General features: G+C 32.9%; 1 protein-coding gene across 1 annotated transcript; it reads right to left on the bottom strand.

Moving 5' to 3' along the window:
• Positions 1 to 3,448: 3,448 nt before the first annotated feature.
• LOC125497828 (uncharacterized) lies at positions 3,449 to 3,976 on the bottom strand. Its single transcript, XM_048645525.1, has one exon. The coding sequence runs from the start codon at positions 3,974 to 3,976 to the stop codon at positions 3,449 to 3,451; it is 528 nt and encodes a 175-aa protein (XP_048501482.1).
• Positions 3,977 to 11,846: the final 7,870 nt, after the last annotated feature.

Here is an 11,846-nt window from a genome sequence, read left to right as displayed (position 1 = left end):
CTCTCAACCCACACTCTAAGAATATTATAAATGTGTATGTTAAATGAAGAAGCAATTACAAGAAAAACTTTATAAGTAAATATTCACTTGATGTTGCATGAAAGTTTTTGAGTTTTTCTTCAAATAATCTCTTCTTTAAATAGTTGTCGAAGTGATTCCTTCATTGGGATTTGGGACATGGTGTGCTCCATGTTCTCCACAACTCGTGCAAGTGGAATGATGGAGATCATGGCCTTTGCTTTCACTGCACTTCTTCCACGATCTTTGCAACGGAAATAAGCTCCTTACACTAGCCGTTAGTGGCGAGGTGGTTGGAGAGTTTCAAGGGATCAGCTCCTCAATATTGTCAGTCCATGAGAGTTTGTTGGAGGGAAACAAGGAAGCATCTCCACGTTATTCTCCACGTAATTTTCATCTATTTTCTTGCATAATCACAGCCGCAATATATCTACTAACTTAAAGAATCTTTTATCCAAAGATTTCTAAGTTACTAGAATATTAATCATACCATATGATAAAAATTCAAAGAGTATAAGATAAATATCTTGACTTAAGATTAAAGAATGGAACATTACATTATTTTATATTTTTATAATTTTCGCTTAAGTAAATAAATACTACTTCCTCCGTTTCTTTTTACTTGCAACGGTTTGACTTTTACACTATTCACCAACTCACTTAGTTTATGTTTGGTGATTTATAGTTAATGAAAAACATATTTATGTGGGATCTTATTAGATTCGTCTGAATGTATATTTTTCGAATATATACTTTTTATAATTTTTATTTATCGATAATTAAACTAATTGATGGTTGAAATTATGCATTGGCATGCGTGAAAGTCAAACTATTGCAAGTAAAAAGAAATAGAGGAAGTATATAGTAAAATTAACCTAAGTATTTGGCATCATCAAAACATGAAACACAACAACATGGATTATGTTACATGGTAGACTTGCTACTAAAGCAAGACATTCTCAATAGGGTTTTTGGGTTGATCAAACTTGTGTTTTTGTGTAACAATGACTGGGAAACTTCTAAGGATCTATTCGTTCAGTGTAGATACATTGCTGCTGTATGGGATGATTGTCTCAGACTAATTGGGTTCACCGGGAGGCAACGTCAAACAAGGGAACTGGAAATTGCTGCCAAGCTAGTAGGAAGACAGGATAGCATTTTTAGTTATATAATATGTTTCTTTTTTTATAGAGTGTTTATCACATTTGGATTCAAAGAAATAGAATTTTTTTATCACACTCTCTTATCTCCTAGTTAAGTTGTTAATAACAATATTTTTTATGTTGCTGGTAGAGTGTCTTCTTCATTAGTCCAGAAACTGCTTGTCTAGTGCAATGGATTAGGTGTGCTTTTCTCTGTTTATGCTGCTGTAAGTTGGTTTCCTCTGAGCTTGTTCAGAGTTTGTAGTAGGGTCATATTTTGTGCTTGTTGTCTCCAAACCCTTCCTAGAAGGTGGGGGAAGCTTGTTGTGTTCATTTCATGATTCTTTGTTGTTAGGTTGTTTTTTACCCCTTATTTTGTGGTTTTCAATAAAAATTTTGAATTGTCAAAAAAACAACTACAAATTATTAGTAAAATAACTCATAAAGGAAAATTGACCTGAATAGTCACAACTTTTATCGATCTTCCCAAAATAATCCCAACTTTGTATTATTCTCGAATAATTCCAACTTTTGAGAGAACTTTCTCAAAGTAATCAAAACTAGCTATTAATTTTCTTGCCTACACTAATCCATTTTAGGTCTATAAGATATAGAAAATAAACAGTTCGGATTATTTTCAGAAGGTAACCCCTGTCGTTATTAGGATAATTCTATAATAATTCAAAGTTGAGCTTATTTTGAGAAGATATGTAAAAGTTGAGATTATTTGTGTCAACATTTCCTATTATAAAAGATTAATCTTATATACTCATTCAGTCATTTGTATAGAGGAAGGATTTATCAATTTCGTGATTAAATGTGATAGCGTCACCTCCTTTTAAAATTTGGTTGATGGAATGCCAATACATGAAAAAAATGAAAAAATGCACTATATCATATCTTCCAAAAGAGAATGGAAATCATGATTCTTCCCCGTCCTCTTTTAATTAAGCCATAGGAAAGAGCTACTTTATACTATACTAGCATTTGTGGCACGTGATGCATGCATGCATAAATTTTAGCATTTTTTTCAGCACATGTAGGTATTTAAAAAAACGATATCATTTACATGTGCTGATTCAGAATTTTATGCGCAATATAATTTGGAAAAAAAAATATCATTTTTGAATTGATATGTTTTTACATGTAAAACAGTAGATTTTGAACTACTGTGTTCTTTAAAACAAAGTTATAGTGAATTTTATATATTTAAAGGGTAGAGTACGTATTAATGTTCTATAACTATTATCATTCCCTTACCATTCCTTATACTAGCCTTCATATGCACGCGATGCGTGCGTTAATTTCAAATTTGTTATTCTATTAGATACTCCATTCGTACTTTAAAAAGGTTGTGAGTGATTGTTAACATTAATTTTTTGTGAATGAATATTGAACAGAAAGAACAAAAATAATGAGTTGGTTTAACTGGATTAAAGAGTATCAAAGATAGTGAATGTTCATACTTTTCATGTGCACGTTATGTATGCCATCTTTTTTTATAAGGTATAAATATTTTGTCCATTTAATTTTTGATTGAAATATTTGATGCATATACCATTTTAAACTTGTTTTAAATGGCAAGTTGGAATGAGAATTTTTAAATGATTTGCTTTTGTAATTTTTTTCATTCCATTAATTAGATCATTAAGGGTATTTTAGTCGCTTCAAAAGAGGACACCACACCTCCTCTCTTGGCTTATATAATAGAGATAATAGTAGGCAATAAGCAATATATTATGAGTGCATAAGTTTGATATTTTGTAAAATAATATGCGGTGAAAATGTAATGTTATTATTATCAATACTGGTAACCATTTTTGAATTGAAGATTCTCATTTTGTCAATGATCTTGAAACTTTTTTGTGTAAAAAAGTTTTTCAATCAAATTCATTTTTTTACTTGTGTCTTAATTAGGTAATTATTTGTTTTAATCTTAGCTTGATTAATATGGAAATAGCTTTTATCTTCTTTCTTTCTAATATTTTCTTTTTCTTAAGGGTATTTTTGTATTTTCAAAAAAGAACACCATGCCTCCTCTCTTCACTTGTATAATAGAGATCTGTTACTATTTAATAGTTAAATTGATATTTTTCACTCATGTCGATTCACTACTTTGAGCCTTTATATCTCTAATTTTGTATTTAAAAAAAAAATATAAGTCGATATTTTTTTTTTTGATAAGTGTAATATTATTAATGCTCAAACACCATACAACCAATACTTACTAGGCCAAGCAAACCAACTAGGTTGGACCCCTCAGCCTAGAAAGTAACAATGACTATCCATTACAAACTTACAAACCAATTTTGATCAACTCTAGAAACATTTTGAGGCATAACAGCAACAACTCGCTGCTTGACAGATTGTTTGAGGCTAACAAAAACATGCCTAGGATTAGGAACAGATTTATCCCAATAAGCTTTGTTCCTACATTGCCATGTGAAGTAAATTGCAGCAGCAAGGCTAGCATACCACACATTCCTCTTGAACTTAGACCTCTGACTGTGATGAATCCATTGCTGCAAACGAACCAGATCAGTAGATCTACTAGTAATTCCCATCCACTGTTTAATATCACTCAGCAACCTTCTACTAAAATCACATTGAAAAAATAAGTGAGCATGAGATTCAGCTTCAACTTCACATATGCAGCAAGTATCTGAGTTACTAACACCAAATTGGGCTAGCTTTTCCTTTGTGCATAATCTGCTCTGAATGGCTAACCATGATATAAACCTGTGCTTTGGAGTGTTGATCCTATTCCAAACCATGTGATCCCAATGAACATGTTCCAGCTCTTGCTGCTCTATCATCTTGAGATAAACTTTTTTTTGTAGAGTAAGTACTCATTGAGTAGAATTCTTCCCTACTAAAGTACTGTTGTAAAGTGTGTTTTGTTGCACATATTTGTCTCCAATACCAGCTGCCACTGGTTCTTGGGGAATAATCCCACCAATCTACATCCATAAGGTAAACAGCTTGGATCCATTTCACCCAAAGATTTTCAGCATGTTAAGCCACACTCCAAACATATTTTCCCATACTAGCTACATTCCATACATGGATATTTCTGAACCCAAGCCCACCTTGTGCTTTGCTTCTACAAGTTTTTTCCCAAGCAATATAACCTGACTTGGTTGTATAGCTATTCCCAGACCAAAGAAAGGCTCTGCATATTCTTTCTATATTGTGCAGCACTTGTTTTGGAAGCACAAAAACCTGAGCCCAGTAAACATGTAGGCTCATTAGGACAGAATTAATCAGCTGCACTCTAGCTATATAGGAAAGATGTCTTGAGCTCCACATCTTAATCCTAGCAGCCATCTTTTCAACTAAGATTTCATATTGGCTATTAGAAATCTTTTTGGAACATATAGGGACTCCTAAATATCTGAATGGAAGATAGCTTCTTTGCAACCCTGATACATGAGTAATCCTTTGAATCTCCTCTTCATTCATAGCACAACAGTAAAATTCAGACTTCCCCACATTGGCTTTCAATCCAGATGTGTCAGAGAAAAGTTTGAAAGCTTAGCTTGCAATAACAGATATACAGATGGAAAGTCCCCTCTACTACATAGGATAAGATCATCTGCAAAGCAGAGATGAGTAAGCTTAAGGCCCTGACACTTAGGGTGAAAATGAAATTGCTCCAGTTGGCTCATCTTCCCCAGCACCCTAGACAGGTACTCCATGCAAATGACAAACAATAGAGGAGAGATTGGGTCTCCCTGTCTTAGACCTCTTGTAGAGCCAAAGTAACCTTTCATGACTCCTTTAATCATCAAGGAAAACTTAGGTGTTGTTACACATTCCATAATCAACTCTATGAAATGATTAGGGAAACCCAAGTGAATGAGCATCTCATGTAGAAACATCCAATCAACAGTATCATAGGCTTTCTTAAAGTCGATATTCTTAAAGTACATATCGAGACGAATCAAACAAGATCCCACGTGATTATATTTTTTCATAACCACAAATCACAAATGATAGTCAAAGAAAAATTGTGAATAGTGTCAAAAGTTAAAGTGTAAATATTAAAAAGGAACGGAGGTAGGACTCCCTTTATATCATTATTTACTAGTCTTATATGAATGCGATATGTGTGTTAATTTTAAAACCTATTATTCTATTCTATAGTACATTCGTATTATAGTTATGATTACACTTAAAACGTGATATATTAATAGTTAGATGTATTTAGATATATTAATTCGCTAATGTAAAAGTTAAGAAAGGTTGTAAGTGATTTTTTATATTAATATTTATACGAAAGAAATTTGAACAAAAGGAAATGGTTTGACTGAATTAAAGAGTATCAAAAGTAGTGAATGTTTCAAACTTTTCAGGTGGAAGTCATGTATATCACCTTCTCTCACAAAACAAAAGGTCAAGATATTTTGTCCATTTAATTTTTTGATTGAGATATTTAATGCATATACCATCTTTAACTTGTTTTGAATAATAAGTTGAAATGAGAAAACATTCTTAAATTATTTTCTTTTGGTAGTTTTTTTCATTTCATTAGATTATTAAGGGTAATTTAGTAGTTTCGGAGGGGAAACACCATCTTCCTCCCTCTTTCCTTATATAATAGAGATTTTGATTTTCACTAAAACTAAGAAAATGGAAAAATAAGTGAGAAAAATGAAAAAAGTGTGGGAAGATAATAATTTTCTCATGAGAAAATAATTATAAAATAAGGAAATATTAGCATTAAAATGGTGAGCCTTATATCGAAAAGTGTATAAATCCCTATAAAATGTACCAAAAATAAAAGTGGGTTAATTTTTGTAAAATGGAGGGAGTTGTGAGTTTTTATTTTAAGGGTTTTCACCCTATATGTACAACCTTGATAATCATGAGATAAGTTGGTCTTATATGAAGTGATTTGACTAAAAGTTTTTTTTTGTCATACAACTTAACTTATTGCCCTTTCTTCCTTATTTTTTGAGTACTTTTTTTCTGGACATTGATATTTTAATGCCTTTTGTGTAGTTATCGAATTATTAAACTTTGGCCTAACTTTTATTGGTTTCAGTTTAACTAATGGATGATCTGACAATCAGACCGTCTATCCTAGAATTTGGTTGTATAGCCAATGATAACATTTAATTGTAGAATGATGGAGACCGCTTACTAGTTACTAATATGAGTCGAAGAATCCATAAATATATAAAGTATTCGGATAATAATTTGTTTGGATTTTAGTGATTACAAAATTCTTGTTTCTTAGGATGGTTATACTTTTTCAATACATATAAAATATTGGAAACAAAGATTTGACCAGTTTTCTTATTTTGGTAATATACCTTCAAGGTAGGATTGTTTGTGCGTTGGGTTGGTGCGGTTTGTGATATAACCCATATGCAGTTTGACATTTTTCCGAACCAAATTATACCAAACTTTTTCACAAACAAACCCAGACCGCACCATGTAAAATGGTTTTGTGCAATACGATTTGCGGTATAACCATTAATCATCCGCGATATGACTTTTTGTAACCATTTTTTAATATTTGTTGACCTTTAGGTGCGATGCTGTGCAGTTTATCCTTTTCTTTTTTAATATTTGTGGACTATGATAAAGGTTTGTAAACTTGTTATAGAAAAATTGTTAATTAACTATAAATAATTGGAAAAATAACTCATAAATACCTAAAATATGTGGTACAAATTTGTTGAAAACCCAATGCATAGTTCTCCTAAAACTAGATAATCAGATAGAAAAAGTCCAAATGTCTAGTGTAAAATAATCCATGTAGTTTTGCAGTTTGTGATGCGGATTAGTTTTACAACACTCAAACCCAACCCAAATCGTAAATTGAGATTTGCTTGAAATCAGAAACCAAACCACAGTTTTGAAACCCCAAACCAAAATAAACCTCAAATGGTTTGGATTTCGATTTACCGCGGTCCAGAACGACCTTACTCTAAACATAACTAATAGAATCTAATCTTATGTTGTGGGTATCATATTCACAAGAATTCACTAAATAAGCTAGTTATAGCCGGGTATTCCAAGATCTAGAATGAGGTAGTTAGTTCAGAATCGCCTTGAGCCTGTGCAGCATAGGGGATCGCCCAGGGCTCCTAAATATTGAGGCCCCCATATACTTCTTTTATATAAATAGTTATTAACTTATTATATAAAACATTTTTCATTGTTGGTATTATACTCATTTATCATATATACATCATTTTTATTGTAGAAACTAGTTGCTGCTTCAGGCAATTTCCCGGATAAATTTATTTACTAATGTGTTAGATTAGATTCCATATCATTATAAAATACTCTTGAAACATCACATTTTTTATTTGCAGTACTATAATAGATTAACTTGAAACAATTTCATGAGCCAACTTCATTACTAAAAAAAATTCTGATCATAAGTTTACGAGACAATCCCCAAAATAAAACCTTTATTTAGTTATTTTTAGTTAAAGTCAAACTAAAACCTTTCAACAGTAAAGAAATGATGATAAGTCAATTTGATAGACTATATCAAATTTTTGTTACTAATCTACCAAATTAAATGAGTCCAAAATTTTATTTAACATGATCATGAAAGCTAAACATATGATTAATGCTTTTTTAATATGTAGCGTTTAAATCTGACCTTTAATAACATTGTTGCTCAAGGGTGGCAGAAGGAGGTGTATAGAGTGCTTCTGTATAGGATAGTTGAGAAACTTAAGGCTTTGAAGCAGGATCTAAAACTGCTGAACAAAACCAGATTTGCTAATGTTGAGAGAGAGGCTGAAATTGCAGCTCAAACACTTAAGGAGATTCAGTATCAAGTGCACGAAAACCCCCTTGATCTGCACATTCAGGAGAAAGCTGCCAGGGAGGGTTATGAAAGACTAAATAAGCCTCGTCTTAGCTTCTTCAAACAAAAAGTTAAACAAGCATGGCTAGGAGTAGGTGATGTTAACATAACCTACTTCCCCGCATGTCTAAAAAAAAAAAGAAGATCCTACAACCATGTTTACAGACTTAAAAATATGCAGGGGATTGGGTGGAAACACAAGGTGACTTGGAGGGAGCTTTTCTAGAGTTCTATAAAGAGTTATTAGGAACTTGTACTATTGATAAAAAGAAAAAGTGAGCCAGTCAATTGTGAATAATGAAAGAATGACTTTGAATACTGAACAACAAGCTTATTTGTGTAGAGCTTTAACTGATGAAGATGTTAGGCAAACCTTGTTTGGTATTGAAGATAATAAAGCACCTGGGGCAGATGGTTATTCTAGCTTTTTCTTTAAGAAGTCATTTCATTGTGTGGGTCTAAAAGTTATTGAAGTAGTGTTAGGATTCTTTCGTTCTAGAAGAATTCTAAAGCAGGTCAAAGCCCACAACACTTTGCCTAGTGCTTAAATGTGACTAACCTATGGATGTGTCACAATTTAGACCTATTGCATGTTGTAATGTTCTTTATAAGATCATTTCCAAAATGTTATGTGAAAGGCTAAAACTATTCTTCCCTTTTTTATAAGATATGCTCAACGTGCAATTTATTGAAGGGACGGTAATTTTACATAATATCTTTTTATGTCAGGATATTATGAAATATTATAAAAGGAAGAATCAACCCTCCATACGATGTACTATAAAAGTGGATTTGCGTAAAGCTTATGATCAATCAACTAAGAGTTCATTAGAGAGTTTTTGCAGTGTATGCATTTCCCTCCACAGTTTATAGGATGGATTATGACATGCATTTCCACTCCTACTTACTCTCTAAGTTTCAATGGTGGGGCTTGTAGTTTTTTTTTTTTTTTTTGAAGGGAAGCAAGTCTCAGGCAAGGGGATCCCATCTCCCCCTTGCTCTTTGTGATTGCGATGGATTACTTTACTAGATTGATGAAGAGAATGGGGAAATGGAGGGAATTTCACTTCCATTATAGATATGGTTCACTATCACTGAACCATATTATATTTGCTGATGACTTGATCTTGTTAAGCAAAGGGGATGTTCACTCTGCGATGTTATTAAAGATCGAGAACCTTGAATGCTTTGCAGCTACATATGGTCTGGAGGCTAGTCCAACCAAGACAACTGTATATTTTGGCAATGTCTTAGAAGATGATCAGCAAAGAATTTTGCAAGTAACTCGGTTCTTGAGGGGAGAGTTTCCATTCAGATACCAGGGTGTCCCAATTATTTCAAAGAGATTAACTAAGTGTGATTCTGACTTACTTGTGAATAAAGTCCTTAAAAGAACTAATTGTTGGAGCTCTAGGCATCTATAATATGCTGGCAGAGTCACTCTTGCTAATTAAGTTCTTCTAAGTTTACATACATATTGGGCACCAATGTTTATGTTTCCCAAGAGTGTGCTGACCAAAATAACACAAATCTGCAAATATGATTTGTGGGAATGAAAAGGTTACTTATCCAAGAGCCCTCCTGTAGCTTGGACTAGGGTGTGTCTCCATAAGAAGAATGGTGGCCTGTGCATCCAAGATTGCATTTCTTGAAATATGACAGCTGTGGGGAAGCTTGTTTGGTAGTTGGCGTAGAAACAAGATGCCGCATGGATCAAATGGATCCACATCATCTATATCAGGAGCAGAACTGGTAGAAGTATATTGCTTTGTTGATGCCAGTTGATATGGAAAGGGGTTTGCAAAGCTAAAGATGTGTTAAAGACAGGATACACTAATAATGAGTGGAGGAATGACACAAAAAAGTATACAAAAAGATAATGTTACAAATGGATAAAAGGTCAGTTTGATAGAGTGGGATGGCACCACTGGGTTTGGAGCCCTTTGAATTCATTCATTTGTTGGCTTATGTCTTTAGGAGAGACTAAAACCAGAGAGTGTTTGATGGTTGCTGGCATTTGCAACAATGCTCAATGTTTGTTGTATTCTGATGGTGTAGACAATTGTTTACATCTGTTTGTTAAATGTTACTACATTAGATATGTTTGTTCCCAAATAATATTATGGTAACAGATAAGAGTAGGGAATGATGAGTGTTTATACACTACCTAGAAGAAATGAGGGAGATGATAAAGTAGCAAGAAACAGCAACAAGTTTGTCACCTGGCCTTAGCAGCTACAGTTTACCATGTTTGGTGTGCTTCTCTTTGGATTAATGCAGTGTTACTTCTTGATAAAGTTTTGAAAAGTATCAAAGCAAATGTTTTAGGAAGAGTTAAAATGAAGATTACGAAGTCTTAGAATGGTGTTGTTTCAGATTGGGTCTTAGCTTTGGCTATGTAGTTTAGTTGTTGGTTGTAGTTGCTCTTTGCGTTGTTGTTTTGTTGAGTGGGTTCGTGGCTGTGTTTTGTTGTTTTGCTTGCTAGTGTGTTGTACTAGTAAGCTTAGGTTGTATTGTTGCATGTTGGCTTCTCATTGTTTTTGGTAATATATCTTATTACATATTACCAAAAAAAACTTTAAAAGAAAAGAATTTATCATAAATTTGTCTTGTTCAAATTATTTAATTTGTGTTTTAAGATGTGAAATTGTCATTTTGGGACAATGGGATGTAATTGTTAGTTTTTTTGCATTTTTTTACGAGTTATTGAATTCAATAATTGTTGGATGTAGACTTATCTTTAAATACTTTTTTTTCCTACAAAGACAAATATGAGATTGTAGATTAGATTTGGTAACCTTCAAAGGCACAAAGCTCGTCTTGTTTGTGATGACAAGTCTCAGAAGGTTGGTGTGGATTGTGATGAAACTTTTATTCTAGTTATTCGTCCTGCTACTATTCGTCCTGCTACTCTTTCTAGATCAAGTGCTGAGGCAGAATATCGAGGCGTCGTAAATGTTGTCGCGGAAGCTTGTTGTTCACGTAATTCTTTTGGAGTTACATTGTCCTCTCCGACAGGCTACTATTGTTTTTTGTGATAATGTCAGTGCTATTTATTTGTCTCGCAGCCCAGTACAACACCAACGTACCAAAATATGTTGAGATGAATATTCATTTTGTTCTAGAAAAGGTTGTGTTAGGTCAGGTACGTGTGTTGCATGTTTCTACAAGGTATCTGTTTGAATACATTCTCACTAAAGGTCTTTTGCGGCAGTTATTCTTGGAGTTTAAGTCTAATCTCAACGTTCACCCTCTTCCCTCTCCGATTGTGTGGGTGTGATAGAATAAAAATATAGTTAGGATGTATTTTATTCCTACCATTCTACTCTAGTTAGGCTACATAATCATCATAGGACTATCCTGGTATGTATGACTATAAATATTGATCAATGGTAATCCAATTGGTTGATAAATTTTTCCATATATAACATTGTCGTCGTTGTATTTCAAATGAGAGATTGTTTGTTCAAGTCTTTACAAACACATTTTTATTGTTTACATTGTGTCGTTTGTTTGGGAGGAGAAAATATATATGGCAACATAACAGTTCTTTGTCTTGGATTTTATATATAATATATATAGATAAAATCATAAAATGTTATTGTGTGAGTATTTTTTATCTTATAATATTAAATTATATACTTTGAAATATCTCTCTACTTTTAATTTATCAACAAAGAACTCAATGCATGTGATTTTCATTGTACAGAGCCTTAATAATTTAACCAACCCTATTACTTATAAGTACTCATACAACTAATCACTTTTTGCCTTTTGATGAACTTCATGATTCTCGAAAGAGGGTAACTAAGCTAAGGTTCTTTGCTCGTAAGTGGATATATGGAAATAGA

This window comes from Beta vulgaris, chromosome 5, assembly GCF_026745355.1.
Source record: "Beta vulgaris subsp. vulgaris cultivar EL10 chromosome 5, EL10.2, whole genome shotgun sequence".
Lineage (NCBI taxonomy): Eukaryota > Viridiplantae > Streptophyta > Magnoliopsida > Caryophyllales > Amaranthaceae > Beta > Beta vulgaris.
The sequence above is the reverse complement of the archived record's forward strand: the minus strand, read 5'-3'. Positions and strand labels throughout refer to the sequence as shown.